Here is a 19773-nt window from a genome sequence, read left to right on the forward strand (position 1 = left end):
TTTATATGGAATCACAAAAAGCCCCAAATAGCCAAAGCAATACTGAGAAAGAACAAAGCAAGAAGCATCATACTTTCTGATTTTAAGCTACATTATAAAGCTACTGTAATCAAAATAGAGTGGTACCAGCATAAAATTGGAAACATTGATCAAAGGAACAAAATCAACGGCCCAGAAACAAACCCCAGCATATACAGTCAACTAATGTTAAGAGTTTTGCCAAGAGAACACACTGGTCATAGCAAACATCCTCTTCCAACAACACAAGAGAAGACTCTACACATGGACATCACCAGATGGTCAACACCAAAATCAAATTGATTATATTCTTTGAAGCCAAAAATGGAGAAGCTCTATACAGTCAGCAAAAACTGACAAAGAGCGGACTGTGGCTCAGATCTTGAACTCCTTATTGCGAAATTCAGACTTAAATTGAAGAAAATAGGGAAAACCACTAGACCATTCAGGTATGACCTAAATCAAATCCCTAACGATTATACAGTGGAAGTGAGAAATAGATTTAAGGGACTAGATCTGATAGACACAGTGCCTGATGAACTATGGACAGAGGTTCATGACACTGTACAGGAGACAGGGATCAAGACCATCCCCAAGAAACAGAAATGCAAAAAAGCAAAATGGCTGTCTGAGGAGGCCTTACAAATAGCTGTGAAAAGAAGAGATGTGAAAAGCAAAAGAGAAAAGGAAAGATATAAGCATTGGAATGCAGAGTTCCGAAGAATAGCAAGGAAAGATAAGAAAGCCTTCCTCAGAGATCAGTGCCAAGAAACAGAGGAAAACAACAGAATGGGAAAGACTAGAGAGCTCTTCAAGAAAATCAGAGATACCAAGGGAACATTTCATGCAAAGATGGGCTCAATAAAGGACAGAAATGGTATGGACCTAACAGAAGCAGAAGATATTAAGAAGAGGTGGCAAGAATACACAGAATAACTGTACAAAAAAGATCTTCACGTCCCAGATAATCAAGCTGGTTTCAGAAAAGGCAGAAGAACCAGAGATCAAATTGCCAACATCTGGTGGATCATTGAAAAAGCAAGGGAGTTCCAGAAAAACATCTATTTCTGCTTTATTGACTATGCCAAAGCCTTTGACTGTGTGGATCACAATAAACTGTGGAAAATTCTGAAAGAAATGAGAATACCAGACTACCTGACCTACCTCCTAAGAAATCTGTATGCAGGTCAGGAAGCAATAGTTAGAACTGGACATGGAACAACAGACTGGTTCCAAATAGGAAAAGGAGTACATCAAGGCTGTATATTGTCACCCTGCTTATTTAACTTCTATGCAGAGTACATCATGAGAAATGCTAGGCTGGAAGAAGCACAAGCTGGAATCAAGATTGCTGGGAAAAATATCAATAACTTCAGATATACAGATGACACCACCCTTATGGCAGAAAGAGACAAGAACTAAAGAGCCTCTTGATGAAAGTGAAAGAGGAGAGTGAAAAAGTTGGCCTAAAACTCAGCATTCAGAAAACCAAGATCATATCTGGTCCCATCACTTAATGGCAAATAGATGGGGAAACAGTGGAAACAATGGCAGACTTTATTTTGGGGGGGCTCCAAAATCACTGCAGATGGTGATTGCAGCCATGAAATTAAAAGGCGTTTACTCCTTGGAAGGAAAGTTATGACCAACCTAGACAGCATATTAAAAAGCAGAGACATTACTTTGCCAACAAAGGTCCATCTAGTCAAGGCTATGGTTTTTCCAGTAGTCATGTGTGGATGTGAGAGTTGGACTGTAAAGAAAGCTGAGCACCAAAGAATTGATGCTTTTGAACTGTGGTGTTGGAGAAGACTCTTGAGAATTCCTTGGACTGCAAGGAGATCCAACCAGTCCATCCTAAATGAAATCAGTACTGAATATTCACTGGAAGGAGTGATGTTGAAGCTGAAACTCCAATACTGTGGCCACCTGATGTGAAGAACTGACTCGTTTGAAAAGACCCTGATGCTGGGAACGACTGAAGGTGGGAGACGGGGATGACAGAGGATGAGGTGGTTGGATGGCATCACCGACTCAATGAACATGAGTTTGAGTAAACTCCGGGTGTTGGTGATGGACAGGTAGGCCTGGTGTGTGTCCATGGGGTCGCAGAGAGTCAGACACGACTGAATGATTGAATTGAACTGAATGTTAGACAGAGGAGCCAAGAATACTCAATAGGGAAAGGATAGTCTCTTCAGTAAATGGTGCTGGGAAAATTTGATACTCACATGTAAGAAGAATGAAACTAGTCCTATATTATACCACTCACAACAATGAACTCAAAATGGAATAGAAACTTACATGTAAGACTAGAAACCATAAAACTCCTTAAACACACACACACACACAGGAAAAAGCTCCTTGATATGCGTCTTGGCAATGACTCTTTTGAATGATACCTTTATCAGAAGCCACAAAATAAGAAAAAAAACCCCACAAATTGGACTATGTCAAAGTAAAAAGCTTCTGCACAGAACAAGAAATGATCAACAAAATGAAAAAGCAAGCCATAGAATGAGGAAAATACTGTAAACTATATATCTAAAGGATTTAATAATATCCAAGACATAGAGATTTCATATAATTCAACACCAAAAAAATCATCCAATTAAAAAAATGAGCAAAGGACATGAATATACAATTTTCCAAAGATTTGCAGATGGCCAATAGGTGCATGAAAAGGTGCTCAGCATCTCATCCTTCAGGAAATGCAAAATAAAATTGCAATGAGGTATCACCTCACAACTGTTTGAATACCTGTCATCAAAAAACAGTTGAGGTTGTGGGGAAAAGGGAACACTGGTACACTGTTGACAGGATTGTACATTATATTCCAACCACTATGGGAAACAGTTTAGAGGTTCTTCAAAATATTAAAAATAGAACTACCATATATCCAGCAATTCCACTGCTAAAAGTATATCCAAAGAAAATGAAAATACTATGTCAAAGAAATATTTACATACAATGTCTGCAGTATTTACAACAGCTAAGACATAGAAACAACCTAAGTGTCTGGTGACAGATGAATGGATAAAGAAGCTATGAGATACACACACACACACACACACACACACACAAAATATTATCCAGTTATAAAAAGAGAAGTAAAACCTGCCATTTGCAGCATCATGGATGAGGACATTATGCTAAGTGAAGTAAGTCAGAGAAAGTCAAATACTATATGATCTTACTTGTACATAGCGTCTAAAACAACAGCAACAACAACAAAATTAACAGAAAAAGATAAAGCTTGTAGTAACCAAAGGTGAGGGTAGTAGGAGGTAGAGATTTGGTCAAAATACATAAACTTCCTGCTATAAGAAAAAGCGGTAGCCGTTCTATGTAATATACAACTTGATGCCTAGAATTAACACTGCTGTCTGGTTGGTTTTTTTTTCTCTTCTCCTGGCTGTGCCATGACTGCAGCACACAGGATCTTTGTTCCCTGACCAGGGATCCAAACCCATGCCCTCTGTAGTGAAAGCACAGTCTTAATCACTAGACTGCTAGGGGAGTCCTTGTATGGTATATTTAAAAGCTGTTAAGAGAGCAGACCTAAGAGTTCTCAACATCAGGAAAAAAAAAACATTTTTTCTTTTTCTTTTTGTAGATATGTATGAGATGATGGGTATTAACTTATTGTGGAAATCATTTCACAAAATATGTAAGTCAAACCATCATGCTCTATACCTTAAATTTATAGAATGCTGTATGTCAATTATATCTCAATAAAATTGGGCAAAAGATACCAAGATGGCAGATAAGCACACGAATATGCTTATCTAGTCATTAGGGAAATGCAAATTAAAACTATAATATGAAATACCAGGAGGTACCTATTAGAACAGCTAAAATGTAAAAAACCAACCATATTAAGTGGTATTGAAGATACGAAACAGCTGTAACTTTCATCCAGTGCTGTTGAGAATGTAAATTGGTACAACCATTGTAGAAAACACGTTGGCAGTTGAACACACACATAAAATACACCCAGAAACTGACTCCTAGGTATCTACTCACAGGAAATGAAAAAATACGTCCACAAAAAGACTTATACATGAATGTTCATGGAGGCTTTACTTGCAGTAGCTGAAAAGTGGAAACTTTTGGGTAAATCTCAAAAGGAGTCACATTTTTAAAAAGAATATGAAATTCTGGAAAATGTAAATAAGTTACCTGGAGATAGAGGTTGGGAGAAGGGCATGATTATAAACAGGCACAAGGAAACTTTTAGGAGTGATAGATATGTCTATTGTGATTTTTCATAGGTATACACATAGTTACAAATCAAGTTTTATACCTTAAATATGTGTGGGATTATTATGTCACAGTGTGAAAAATAGAAATAAAATACATATAATTAAAGATATGCAAAGAAAAATTGTGACACACAGCTGAAGTTTCATTTTGAGGAAAATTATAGGAAAATAATACAGCATTTGAGGAAAATGCTGTATTAGAAAAGAAAGTTGAAAAATCAGCAATCTAAGTCTACAATTTAAGAAACTGAAAAGATAGCAGATTAAAAAACAAAGCAAGTAGACAAAATTATATAAGGAGAATTCAGTGAAAATAAAAAGACAATAGAAAAAATTAAACCAAAAGTTGAAAAGATTAAGTAGTAACTGGGTAGCAAGACTTATCAAGGGAAAAAACCTGAAACATGGATGAATCTCAACATTATGTCTAGTGAAAGAAACCAGTCATGAGAGAGTACATTCTACGCAGTTTCATTTATATCAAAATCAAGACCAAGAGTATCAGAACATCCTTCACTTACAGAGGATGGAGTCCTTGGAAAGGGAATACAAGGGAACTTTCTAGGGGTGAGAAAAACAATCTATGTACTGCCTTACATGGTGGTTTCACAACTGTTTAAGAGCCCAAACTCACTCAATTATAGATGTAGTATCTTTCATTGTCTTGTATATAACTAATTCAATTTTTAAAACTAACCCAATTCTTTTATGTCCCTCCAGCTAAGCTTCCTGAATTACACACATCCTGTGTCTCCATCTCCTCACCTGCAATCATTTTTCATCCACCTTGAATTTAGCTTCTTCCCTATCACTCTACTAAAACATTTCTGGCCAAGGTCACTTCTGTGCTTTTAAATCCAATACAATTTTCCCAGTTCCCCCAATAAACTTGACTTCTCAGGAGTATTCGGGTTTGCTGACCACTTTTGAGATGATGGAATTCTTCAAGGCTCAGCTCTTGGCCCTGGCTTTGCTCATTCTCTCCCTCTGTCCCTTCTCCCTGGTGAACACTAACGGCTTCTTCTACTGTCTCTGTGCAGGCTTCTCTCCTACACCTTGACATCTCCCCTTGGATTTCTCAGAATATCTCCAAGGTTAACATGTTCCAAAACAAGTCAGTCTTCTTCTCCAGACTTACTACACTGTTTCTTCTTTCAGTGGATGGCACTCTAATTCTTAAAACTTGAAGTCAAAATATCCTTCCTTAAGCTTCCCTTTCTCACAAGCCTAATATCCGGTCCATCTCCACATCATAGTGATACTCTCTCCAAGGTATATTTTTTGATACTTGGTTTCTCTCCGTTTCTCAGTTTAGTCCAAGCTATATCCTTATCTCTCACTGACACTGTTACTCTGATGCAGCCTACTGCATCCATTCTGGCCTCCTTCCAAATTGATTCTTCACAAAGAAACACCAACAAAGAAATGCAGCTGGCCTTCTGTATCCCCAGGTTCCACGTCAATGGATTCAATCAAGTGAGAATGGAAAACAGTCTGGGTAAAAATTTTCCAGAAAGTTCCAAAAAGCAAAACTCAAATTTGCCATGTGTCAGCAACTACTTACATAGCATTTACACTGTCTTGAGTATCATATGTAATCTAGAGATAATTTAATGTATATAGAATGTATGTAGGCTATATGCAAATACTGCACATTTTATGCAAGAGATTGGAGCACCTGTGGACACTGAGAGATGACTATACTTTCCACGTGCACGCCTGATCATGGCATCATCTCCTGTCATCTTTTTCAAAATAACCGTGCAGTGGCTTTACCACTGATCTTTGGGTAAAATCCATAATACTTAACATGGCCTAAAGGATCTGGATGGTTTGGCCCCTAGCTGTGTTTGAAGCCTCACTTTGCAACACTCCCTTCACATCCACCCCTACCTTCATTACCTTGCCTTCTTTCTTGCCACAGAGCCATTCCTTCTGCCCCAATCTCTCCCCTGCTATATAACTCCTATATGATTTTTTCAGATCTTAACTTAGGATTACAGTTTTTAAAATGCACTCACTGATCTGGTTACCTGCTTAAAGCACCATGAACCCTCCTTCATGGTATTCATCACAGTTGCACCTTAGTTTTGCTTGATCTACTGTCGAATTAACATCCAACTTCTCCACTATAAGGTGCATGACTACAAGGGCCACATTCACCTTTTATCTCCTTTGTGTCTCCAGCCTCTAGTAAAGACCTGACAAGTACACGGCAGGACTTCATAATATTTTTAAATGAGTTAACAAAGAATTAGAAATTATCTGTTCCTAAATGAAGTAACATGTAATTGGTGACATATTTTCAATGAGCTTAAAGCGACCATCAGATGCACAGTTAAACCATCACACATTTGTCTTTCATCATTCCTCCCTTCAGCTTGTTTCAGAGGCAATTATTATGTTGCTATTATAATAATTATAATTATGTTCCAGGCACTGAGGCATAGCAATGAGTAAGATTGGCTCCCTGCACTCATTCAGCATCTGGTTTAAGTTGAATGACTTTTCATTTCAAAAGTTACTCTTACTCTAAACCAGTTTAACTTGTTTCTTAAGCTCTGTGCAGAATGACTTTACCATTATTTTTTAAATAAGTCTTTAATTTTCTGATGACTGAGGAAATATTGTTCTATTTTATGGAAATCTTACTATTCCTTAAACACATAAACATGAATAATTTTACTTGTTTACCTAACTATGTCTAATCAGAATGAGAAGCAAAGTACAAAGATTTATTAAGGTAGAAAAAAAATATAACTGGTCATAAAAGAAAAACTTACATATACAGATTAGACCCCAAGGAAAATCTTACTGATTGTCTTGAAAACTCCCTCAAAGTTAGAAACAAGGCAAAATGACTTAAAAATCAAAAAGATGCATACACATTTTTCATAAATTTGAAATAAGTTACATTTAAGAATGATGATGTCAAAATGTCTACTTGATACTAAAGAGTGAGTAATATATATTACAAAATGTCTTCCCACTATGTTTTAATCTATCACCTAATGTAGATCTAGGGTCAGAACTTTGTCTTAAACACATCTGAATTGTTTTTACAGTGTTGATGGCTTTGAACTGAGTCGTTCACATACCAAAGTCTCACTACTTGAATTTGCAGAATGGCTGGCTAGAGTCATATGTTGTCATGGAAACAAGTTTTTCTTTCCATTTCTCTAATGTATGTGCTAAAATAGAGTTCAAATCTGGAACCAGAATTAGCAAATACTGAAATTTACATTTACATGATTATTTCATTTTATTTTCTTCAAAATCACTTTAGAATGCATGAAAATTAAAAATAATGCTCTAACAGCATGACAATTATTGGCAAGTTTGTAAAGCTGACTTCCTAACTTGTTCATTAAATACCTTCTATTAATAAATCCCAGTTATCATACTATTGAAAGATCTTAAATGTGAACACTGTCTGATCGTACAGCATATACTATGGGTCTCCTGCACTGCAGGCAGATTCTTTACTGACTGAACTATAAGGGAAGACCCTAAGTGTGGTGGCTCAGTGGTAAAAAATCTGCCTACCAATGCAGGAGACGTGGGTTCAATCCCTGGGTCGGGAAGATCCCCTGGAGAAGGAAATGGCAACCCACTCCAGTATTCTTGTCTGGGAATTCCCATGGACAGAGGAGCCTGTCAGGCTACAGGTCCATGGGGTCGCAAAGAATTGAACATGACTGAATGACTGAGCACACATGCACTTACTCAGTTCAGTTCAGTTGCGTCCGACTCTTTGCGACCCCATGAATCGCAGCACGCTAGGCCTCCCTGTCCATCACCAACTCCCAGAGTTCACTCAGACTCATGTCCATCGAGTCAGTGATGCCATCCAGCCATCTCATCCTCTGTCGTCCCCTTCTCCTCCTGCCCCCAATCCCTCCCAGCATCAGAGTCTTTTCCAATGAGTCAACTCTTTGCTTGAGGTGGCCGAAGTACTGGAGTTTCAGCTTTAGCATCATTCCTTCCAAAGAAATCCCAGGGCTGATCTCCTTCAGAATGGACTGGTTGGATCTCCTTGCAGTCCAAGGGACTCTCAAGAGTCTTCTCCAACACCACACTTCAAAAGCATCAATTCTTCGGCGTTTAGCCTTCTTCACAGTCCAACTCTCACATCCATACATGACCACAGGAAAAACCATAGCTTTGACTAGACGAACCTTTGTTGGCAAAGTAATGTCTCTGCTTTTGAATATGCTATCTAGTTGGTCATAACTTTCCTTCCAAGGAGTAAGCATCTTTTAATTTCATGGCTGCAGTCACCATCTGCTCTGCCTCTTGAGAAATTTGTATGCAGGTCAGGAAGCAACAGTTAGAACTAGACATGGAACAACAGACTGGTTCCAAATAGGAAAAGGAGTACGTCAAGGCTGTATATTGTCACCCTGCTTATTTAACTTATATGCAGAGTACATCATGAGAAACGCTGGACTGGAAGAAACACAAGCTGGAATCAAGATTGCCGGGAGAAATATCAATAACCTCAGATATGCCAGATATGCAGATGACACCACCCTTATGGGAGAAAGTGAAGAGGAACTAAAAAGCCTCTTGATGAAAGTGGAGAGTGAAAAAGTTGGCTTAAAGCTCAACATTCAGAAAACGAAGATCATGGCATCTGGTCCCATCACTTCATGGCAAATAGATGGGGAAACAGTGGAAACAGTGTCAGATTTTATTTTTTTGGGCTCCAAAATCACTGCAGATGGTGACTGCAGCCATGAAATTAAAAGATGCTTATTAAGCACTACTAATTTAATCCAAAATAGTATCATCTGTGTATGTAATGAGACCAACTCCTAAATTCATCATCCAGGGCACTGTTAAATAACTTAAATATTGTCCTAAGGGAGAGACTCCAGTGGAACATCAATTTCAGGCTGACACAAAACCAAAAACTAATAGCCAGTATTTATAGTGTATACAAAAGGCTTTCACACACATTGATATTTGAGCCTTGATTTATTCTACATATATTCCAGGAACTGAATGTTAACTTCAATGCCAATCACTGGCGAGATGCTAGAGACACAATGGTGATCCTTACAATAACTCTTTAATGGTGGTTAGCAAAATGTCATCTCAGAATCAGTAGCATCAGCATCACTTGGGAAGTTTAAAATGGACATTCAGACTTTCAAAAATGGCAGAGGAGAAGGAAGATATGGAGTTCATCTCTCCCCACAGATGCATCAAGAATACATCTACAAATGGAAAAATTGTCACAGAGCACCTGCTGAACACTAGCAGAGAACCTTGGACACCGAAAAGGATGAGAAGGATCCCTGCATAACCAGGTAGAATGAAAGAAGGAAGAAGGAAAAGGAGAGGAAGCAGAACAGGACCTGTGCATCTGGTGGAAAGTTGAAGGTGAGGAGAGGGTCACACATCTGGGGAAGCCCCTTCACCAGTGCAGAAATCACCTGGGACAGAAGAGGAACTCCAGGGGCTCAGAAGACAGACCAGAAACTTATCTGTGGCAGGCAGGGCCAAGAAGTCCTACGCAAAGGGTCCCTAATAGCTGGGACATGGAAGCAATCTAGATGTCCATCAGCAGATGAATGGATAAGGAAGTTGTGGTACATATACACAATGGACTGTTACTCAGCTATAAAAAAGAATTCATTTGAGTCAGTTCTAATGAGGTGGATGAAACTGGAGCCTATTATACAGAGTGAAGTAAGCCAGAAAGAGAAAAACCAAGACAGTGTATTAACACATATATATGGAATTTAGAAAGATAGTATCGACGACCCTGTGTGCAAGACAGCCAAAGAGACAGAGATATAAAGAACAGACTTTTGGACTATGGGGGAGAAGGTGAGGGTGGGACGATTTGAGAGAATAACACTAAAATATGCATATTACCATATGTAAAACAGATGACCAGTGGAAGTTCAATGCATGAAGCAGGGCACTCAAAGCTGGTGCTCTAGGACAACCCAGAGGGATGGGGTGGGAAGGGAGGTGGGGGGGCGGGGTTCAGGATGGGGTTCAGGATGTACACCTGTGACCAATTCATGTCAATGTACGGCAAAAAATACCACCACAATATTGTAAAGTAATTAGCCTCCAATTAAATAAATTAACAAAACAAAACAAAGGGTCCCTGCCACAGCCCTGTAGGCCCCAGCCTAGGATGGGTGTTCAAGGTGTGCCTGGAGGATAGGTGCTGGAATGTGAGGTTTGGAGAGCAAATCCTGGGTGGGAATGGCTCTGAGCTTTGAGGAAACAGCCTGAGGGGGTGGGAATGAGGAGCTCCAAAACTAGGAATGCTCGTGGAAGAAGCCTGGATGGCTGCACAAAGTGCCACTGTTTAGTAATGCACAAAGGGTGGAGTTGCTACCGCAGCTTTTCCCCTCGTGCACCATCCGCTCCAGCCACAGGCTCTGCAGGAGACAGCCTGCGCGCCACTGTCATCACCTCTTCCACCCCTTCCCCCAGCCTGGGTGATCCACTCACCCCAATCACTGCCTAGTGGGTTTTCACTTTCCAGTCGCTATCCCAGCATCCTCCTGCCTGGGTGGCCCTCTCACCCTGATCACTACTTCGGTTCCTTCTGGCCTGATGGGCTTGTGTGCCCAGGCTACCTCCAGAGCAGACTCTGATAGGAGACACACAAACAGAGGTGGGGCTGAAACCACAGCGGAGCCCAAAGGGCCATGTGACGAAGAAGTAGAGCTGAAATCTCTCCTGGCCTCTGTGTGAACCTCAGAGTTACACCTCCACTGACAGCTTCCTAAGTTTAGTACCTGCAAACATCTGAAAGGGACAGCAAGTGCTCCTGCAGCTGGGATGGGCTGGCTTTAGCTGCTGTAGACTTTGTGGGCACACACTGCAGGGGTTGGGCCAGGCCAGAGTCTGAGCTGCCTCCACAGCCCCCACACCCCCCACAGCAGGTTCAGGTACATAAATAATCACTACAGTCCTGGGACCTGACCTCAGTGGATCTGCATCAGTGGCTGGTGAAAACAAGACCTCAGAGTCACCAGGGCCAATTGTGAGCATACCCATAGTTAAGGTGGGACTGAGAGCAGTGCCAATGATAGGGTATTTTGTGAGTTCACACAATGGATGAAAGGGAGCACAACAGAGCACACTCACAGGTGAACAGCTCCAGAGAAGGAATACTCAGTGGCTTCTCTCCCAGTGGAAGTTGTCCGATCACACCTAGCTAGCACTACAGATCAGAAACACAGCTAAGAAACAGATCTGGGGGTCTCTACTCCCAACAACCAGGGAGGAAACCCCACCCCTGACAGGGCAATGACAACTACAGGGCAAAGAGGAGGCCCTGCTAAATGTCCAGAGCAAGCTCTGGTCACCACACCACCAGTCAAATCCCCTATCAAAGGGATAATGGCACAAATCTCTGGACCAATCTCACCCACCACGGGGCAGACACCAGAAGCAAGAGGAACTACCATCTTGCAGCCTGTGGAAAGGAGACCAAAAACACAGTTAAGTTGGACAAAATGAGAAAAGAAGTATGTTGCAGATGAAGAAGCAAGATAGAAACCTTTACAAGAACAATTAAATGAAGAGGAAACAGGCAATCTACCTGAAAAAGAATTCAGAGTAATGATGGTAAACATGATCCAAGATTCCAAAAAAAGAATGGAGACATGGATCAAGAATATGTAAGAAATGTTTAACAAATTTAGAAGAACTAAACAAATAAAGACAAACAGTACAATCACTGAAAAAAAAACATCAGAAGGAATCAATAGCAGAATAACTGAGGCAAAAGAATGAAAAAGTGAGCTGAAAGAGAAAAATGGTGGAAACAGATGCTGTGGAACAAAACAGAAAAGAAATAAGGACAGTCTGAGAGACCTCTGTGATAACATTAAATGCACCAACTTTCGAACTACAGGGGTCCCAGAGGAAGAAGAAAAAGAGAAGAGCCTAAGGAAATACTTGAAGAGATTACAATGGAGAACTAACCTGATATGGGAAAGTAAACAGTCACCCAAGTCCAGGAAGTACAGAGAGTCTCATACAAGATAAATAGAGGAACACACTGAGACACATTATAATTTAACATATATTAAAAAAAATATTAAAAGCAACAAGGAAATACTCATAAGGTTATCAGCTAGTTTTTCAGCAGAAACTCTGCAGGCCAGAAGGGAGTGGCATGATATATTTATTTAAAGTGATGAAAGAGAAAAACCTACAAAAAAGAATACACAGCAAGAATCTAATTCAGATCAGCAGAGAAATCAAAAGCTTAACAGACAACTAAAAGCTAAAAGGATTCAGTACCACCAAAGCAGCTTTACAACAAATGCTAACAGAACTTTGGGGCAGGGGGTCGGTGGGGTGGGGAGGAAGGGACGCAACACCACAACTAGAAACAAGAAAATCAGAAATGGGAAAGCTCACTGGTAAGGCCTTTGGGTTCGATCTTTGGGCTGGGAAGATCGCCTGGAGAAGGGAATGGCAACCCATTCCAGTATTCTCACCTGGAGAGTTCCATGGACGGAGGAGCCTGGTGGGGTTGTAAAGAGTCAGACATGATGGAGCAACTAACACCTCAATTATTCATATTTATATATATAGATTACTTTATCAAAACCTCACAAGAAATACAAACCAAAAAAAATATAATAGACATACACACAAAAAAGAAGCAACCCATATACAACAAAGACAGTCATCAAATCACAAGAGAAAAGAACAAGAGGAAGGAAAAAGGCCTACAAAAGGAAACCCCAAAAATTCAGAAAATGGCAATAGGAACATATATATTGATAATTACCTTAATTAAATGTAAACAGATTAAATGCTCCAATGAAGAGAACAATAACAAAGATCAGTGAAACTAAAAGCTGGTTCTGTGTGAAGATAAAATTGTAAGAATTTAGCCAGCCTCATCAAAAAAAAAAGGGAGAGGACTCAATAAAATTAGAAATGAAAATGGAAAAGCTACAATGGATGCTACAGGAATACAAAAAATCATAAAAGACTATAAGCAACTACATGCCAATAAAATGGACACCTAGAAGCGGACAAATTCTTCAAAAGATACAACCTTCCAAGGCTGAACCAGGAAGAAAGAGAAAATATGAACAGTTCAGTCACAAGTACTGAAATTGAAATTGTGATTAAAACCTTCCAACAAACAAAATTCCAAGACCAGATGGCTTCAAAAATGAATTACATTAAACATTAAGAGAAGAGTGAACACATACCCTTCTGAAACTCTTCCACAAAGCTGGAGACAAAGGGAACATTCCCAAGTTCATTCTACAAGGGGACGATCAGCCTGATCCCAAAACCAGACAAAAGACATCATAATAAAAGAAAATTATAGGCCAATATCACTGATGAACACAGATGCAAAAGACCTCAACAAAATACTAGCAAACAGAATCCAACAACACATCAAAAGAATCACATACCATGATCAAGTGGGATTTACCTCAGGTATACAAGGATTGTTCAATATCTGCAAATCAGTATGATAAACCACACTGAATTGAAGAATTAACAACATATCATCACAATAGTTGCAGAAAAAGCTTCTGACAAAATTCAACACCCATTTATGATTAAAAAAAAAAAAAAAAAAAAAACACCTATCCAGAAAGTGGGCCTAGGCAGAAGCTTATAGTTGTTTAGTCTTTAAGTTGTGTCCGACTCTTTTGCAACACCAAAGACACTGTCGCCTGCCAGGCTCTTCTGTCCATGGGATTTCCGAGTTAAGACTACTGGAGTAGGTGGCCATTTCCTTCAAGGGGTCTTCCTGATCCAGGGATTGAAACCACATCTCCTGCATTGCAGGAAGATTCTTTATCACTGAGCCACCTGGGAAGCTCAGAAAGAACCTAATTCAACATAATAAAAGCAATATAGACAAACCCACAATAAACATGATTCTCAATCAGTTCAGTTCAGTTGCTCAGTTGAGTCCTACTCCTTATGACCCCATGAATCATAGCACTCCAGGCCTCCCTATCCATCACCAACTGCCGGAGCTCACTCAAACTCATGTCATCGAGTTGGTGATGGCATCCAGCCATCTCATCCTCTGTAGTCCCCTTCTCCTCCTGCCCCCAATCTCTCCCAGCATCAGGGTCTTTTCCAATGAGTCAACTCTTCGCATCAGGTGGCCAAAGTATTGGAGTTTCAGCCTCAGCATCAGTCCTTCCAATGAACACCCAGGACTCATCTCCTTTAGAATGGACTGGTTGGATCTCCGTGCAGTGCAAAGGACTCTCAAGAGTCTTCTCCAACACCACACTTCAAAAGCATCAATTCTTCGGCGCTCAGCTTTCTTCACAGTCCAACTCTCACATCCATACATGACACTGGAAAAACCATAGCCTTGACTAGACGGACCTTTGTTGGCAAAGTAAGATCTCTGCTTTTGAATATGCTATCTAGGTTGGTCATCATTTTGCTTCCAAGGAGTAAGTGTCTTTTAATTTCATGGCTGCAGTCACCATCTGCAGTGATTTTGGAGCCCAGAAAAATAAGTCTGACACTGTTTCCACTGTTTCCCCATCTATTTCCCATGAAGGGATGGGATTGGATGCCATGATCTTCGTTTTCTGAATGTTGAGCTTTAAGCCAACTTTTTCACTCTCCTCTTTCACTTTCATCAAGAGGCTTTTTAGTTCCTCTTCACTTTCTGCCATAAGGGTGGTGTCATCTGCATATCTGAGGTTATTGATATTTCTCCCGGCAGTCTTGATTCCAGCTTGTGCTTCTTCCAGTCCAGCGTTTCTCATGATGTACTCTGCATATAAGTTAAATAAGCAGGGTGACAATATACAGCCTTGACGTACTCCTTTTCCTATTTGGAACCAGTCTGTTGTTCCATGTCCACTTCTAACTGTTGCTTCCTGACCTGCATATAGATTTCTCAAGAGGCAGGTCAGGTGGTTTGGTATTCCCATCTCTTTCAGAATTTTCCACAGTTTATTGTGATCCACACAGTCAAAGGGTTTGGCATAGTCAGTAAAGCAGAAATAGATGTTTTTCTGGAACTCTGTTCCCTTTTCCATGATCCAGTGGATGTTGGCAATTTGATCTCTGGTTCCTCTGCCTTTTCTAAAACCAGCTTGAACATCTGGAAGTTCACGGTTCACGTATTGCTGAAGCCTGGCTTGGAGAATTTTGAGCATTACTTTACTAGCATGTGCTGCTGCTGCTGCTGCTAAATTGCTTCAGTCGTGTCCGACTCTGTGCGACCCCATAGACGGCAGCCCACCAGGCTTCCCCAGCCCTGTGATTCTCCAGGCAAGAACACTGAAGTGGGTTGCCATTTCCTTCTCCAATGCATGAAAGTAAAAAGTGAAAGTGAAGTCGCTCAGTTGTGTCCGACTTAGTGACCCCATGGACTACAGCCTACCAGGCTCCTCCGTCCATGGATTTTCCAAGCAAGAGTGTGAGATGAGTGTGATTGTGCAGTAGTTGGAGCATTGTTTGGCTTTGCCTTTCTATGGGATTGGAATGAAAACTGACCTCTTCCAGTCCTGTGGCCACTGCTGAGTTTTCCAAATTTGCTGGCATATTGAGTGCAGCACTTTCACAGCATCATCTTTCAGGATTTGAAATAGCTCAACTGGAATTCCATCACCTCCACTAGCTTTGTTTGTAGTGATGCTTTCTAAGGCCCACTTGACTTCACATTCCAGGATGTCTGGCTCTAGGTCAGTGATCACACCATCGTGATTATCTAGGTCGTGAAGATCTTTTTTGTACAGTTCTTTTGTGTATTCTTGCCACCTCTTCTTAATACCTTCTGTTTCTGTTAGGTTCATACCATTTCTGTCCTTTATCAAGCCCATCTTTGCATGAAATGTTCCCTTGGTATCTCTAATTTTCTTGAGGAGATCTCTAGTCTTTCCCATTCTGTTGTTTTCCTGTATTTCTTTGCATTGATTGCTGAGGAAGGCTTTCTTATCTCTCCTTGCTATTCTTTGGAACTCTGCATTCCAATGCTTATATCTTTCCTTTTCTCCTTTGCTTTTCACTTCTCTTCCTTTCACAGCTATGTGTAAGGCCTCCTCAGACAGCCATTTTGCTTTTTTGCATTTCTTTTCCATGGGGATGGTCTTGATCCCTGTCTCCTGTACAGTGTCACGAACCTCCGTCTATAGTTCATTAGGCACTCTATCTATCAGATTTAGTCCCTTAATCTGTTTCTCACTTCCACTGTATAATCATAAGGGATTTTGTAGGTCATACCTGAATGATCTAGTGGTTTTCCCCACTTTCTTCAATTTAAGTCTGAATTTAGCAATAAAGAGCTCATGATCTGAGCCACAGTCAGCTCCTGGTCTTGTTTTTGCTGACTGTATACAGCTTCTCCATCTTTGGCTGCAAAGAATATAATCAGTCTGATTTTGGTGTTGACCATCTGGTGATGTCCATGTGTAGAGTCTTCTCTTGTGTTGTTGGAAGAGGGTGTTTGCTATGACCAGTGCATTCTCTTGGCAAAACTCTATTATCCTTTGCCCTGCTTCATTCCGTACTCCAAGGCCAAATTTGCCTGTACTCCAGGTGTTTCTTGACTTCATACTTTTGTATTCCAGTCCCCCATAATGAAAAGGACATCTTTTTTGGGTGTTAGTTCTAAAAGGTCTTGTAGGTCTTCAAAGAACCATTCAACTTCAGCTTCTTCAGCATTACTGGTTAGGGCATAGGTTTGGATTACCGTGATATTAAATGGTTTGCCTTGGAAACAAACAGACATCATTCTGTTGTTTATGAGACTGCACCCAAGTACTGCATTTCGGACCCTTTTGTTGACCATGATGGCTACTCCGTTTCTTCTAAGGGATTCTTGCCCACAGTAGTAGATACAATGGTCATCTGAGTTAAATTCACCCATTCCAGAAGCACGCTGGCTGCAACGGACCATGCAGAAGTATGCCAGCTGCAACAAACCATGCAGAAGCGCAGCCAAGAGGAGCTACCCCTCGCCCAAGCTCGGGGGGGCAACTGAGAGTGCCAGGCTGCGTCAGCACAGGAGTGGCAGAGAGGAGCTACCCCACGTCCGAGGTCAGGGGAGATGGCTGAGAGGAGCAACCCCACGTCCAAGGTCAGGGGCGGTGGCCGAGAGGAGCAACCCCACATCCAAGGAGCAGTGGCTGCGTGGGCGCCAGAGGGCCGAGAGGAGCTACTCCACATTCAAGGTCAGGAGGGGTGGCCGTGAGGAGATACCCTTCGTCCAAGGTAAGGAGCAGCGGCTGCACTTTGCTGGAGCAGCCGTGAAGAGATACCCCACACCCAAGGTAAGAGAAACCCAAGTAAGATGGTAGGTGTTGCAAGAGGGCATCAGAGGGCAGACACACTGAAACCATACTCACAGAAAACTAGCCAATCTGATCACATGGACCACAGCCTTGTCTAACTCAATGAAACTAAGCCATGCTGTGTGGGGCCACCCAAGATGGATGGGTCATGGTGGAGAGGTCTGACAGAATGTGGTCCATTGGAGAAGGGAATGGCAAACCACTTCAGTATTCTTGCCTTGAGAACCCCATGAACAGTATGAAAAGGCAAAATGATAGGATACTGAAAGGGGAACTCCCCGGGTCGGTGGTGCCCAATATGCTACTGGAGATCAGTGGAGAAATGACTCCAGAAAGAATGAAGGGATGGAGCCAAAGCAAAAACAATACCCAGTTGTGGATGCAACTGGTGATAGAAGCAAGGTCCAATGCTGTAAAGAGCAGTATTGCATAGGAACCTGGAATGTCAGGTCCGTGAATCAAGGTAAATTAGAAGTGGTCAAACAGGAGATGGCAAGAGTGAACGTGGACATTCTAGGAAACAGCGAATTAGAATGGAATGGGTGAATTTACTCAGATGACCATTATATCATTCTCAGTGGTGAATACTAAAAACATTTACTGTAAGATCAGGAACACGACAAAGATGTCTACTCTTGCCATTATTATTCAACATAGTTTTGAAGTCCTAGCTATGGCAATCAGAGAAGAAAAAGAAAAAAAGGAATCCAAATTGGAAAAGAAGTGTAAAACTGTCACTGTTTGTAAATTACGTGACACTATACATAGAAAATCCTAAAGATGCTACCAGAAAACTACTAGAGCTCATGAATGAATTTGGTAAGCTGCAAGGTTAGAAAATTAATACATAAAAATATTTTGTATTCCTGTACTAACAATGAAAGATGAAAGAGAAATTAAAGAAAAAATTCCACTTAGTGTGGCATCAAAAGAATAAAACATCTAGGAATATACCTACCTAAGGAGACAAACATGGATAGAGGAGCCTGTTGGGCTACTGTCCATGGGGTCGCAAAGACTCAGACATGAATAAGCAACTAAGCACAGCACGGCACAGCAAGGAGACGAAAGAATTGTACTAAGAAAACTATAAAATACTGACGAAAGATATCAAAGATGACACACAGATGGAGAGATATACTATTCTCTTGGATTGGAAGAATCAATATTGTGAAAATGACTATACTACCCAAAGCAGTCTATAGAGAGTCAATACAATCCTGATCAAATTATCAATAGCAATTTTTCACAGAATTAGAACAAAGAATTTTACAGTTTGTATGGAAACACAAAAGACCTCATATGACCAAGCAATCTTGAGAAAGAAAACAGCTGGAGGAATCCAAGCTGCATGAATTAAGACTATACTACAAAGTTACAGTCATCAGAACAATATGGTACAGGCACAAAATCAGAAATATAGACCAATGGAACAGGATAGGAAGCCCAGAGATAAACCCACACACCTATGGTCAACTAATCTATGACAAAGGAGCAACAATATACAATTCAGAAAAAACAGTCTCTTCAATAAGTGGTGCTGGGAAAACAAAACAGCTACATGTAAAAGAATGAAATTAGAACACTCCTTAATAACATATACAAAAATAAACTCAAAATAGATTAAAGACTAAATAAATGTAAGGCTTGATACCATAAAATTCCTAAAGGAAAACATAGGCAGAGAACTCTTAGACATAATTTGCAGCCAAGAACTTTTTCAATCCACTGTCTATAGTAATGAAAATAAAAACAAAAATAAATAAATGGAAACTAATGAAACTTAAAACCTTTTGCACAGCGAAGGAAACCACAGACAAGAAGACAACCCTCAGAATAGGAGAAAATATTTGCAAATGAAGCAACTGACAAGGGATTAATCTCTGAAATACAGAAACAGCTCATGTAGTTTTATAACAAAGAATCCAATTAAAAAAAAAAAAAAGACTGGGGGACTTCCCTGGAAGTCCAGAGGATAAGACCTCACCTTCCACTGTAGGGGGTGCAGGTTCCATCCCTGGTCAGGGGGCTAAGAACCCACAAGCCTTGTGGAATAAAGAAACACAAAAAATATTTAAAAGACGCAATATTGTTAACAAATTAAATAAACACTTCAAAAATGGTTCAATCAAAAAAAATTTTTTTAATGAGTGGAAGTTCTAAATAGTAATTTGTCCAAAGACATACAAATGGCCAAGAGG

At 40.4% G+C, this 19773-nt stretch overlaps 1 protein-coding gene across 8 annotated transcripts in view; it reads right to left on the reverse strand.

The window, feature by feature from the left end:
- Positions 1 to 19773, reverse strand: part of TEX9 (testis expressed 9) — a 120781-nt gene that overhangs the window by 13581 nt on the left and 87427 nt on the right. The window contains exon 11 of one of the 8 annotated variants that reach the window (XM_059890394.1): positions 19560 to 19617. The exons of 6 other annotated variants lie outside the window; for them this stretch is intronic. In XM_059890394.1, the coding sequence (XP_059746377.1) occupies positions 19594 to 19617 (24 nt within the window). In that variant the 3' untranslated portion in view covers positions 19560 to 19593. Of the gene's footprint in view, positions 1 to 12387; positions 12478 to 19559; positions 19618 to 19773 lie in introns of those variants that run through there. One more of the 8 variants, XM_059890393.1, reaches the window with a different exon arrangement.

Source organism: Bos taurus, chromosome 10 (assembly GCF_002263795.3).
Source record: "Bos taurus isolate L1 Dominette 01449 registration number 42190680 breed Hereford chromosome 10, ARS-UCD2.0, whole genome shotgun sequence".
In the NCBI taxonomy this organism is placed as follows: Eukaryota; Metazoa; Chordata; class Mammalia; order Artiodactyla; family Bovidae; genus Bos; species Bos taurus.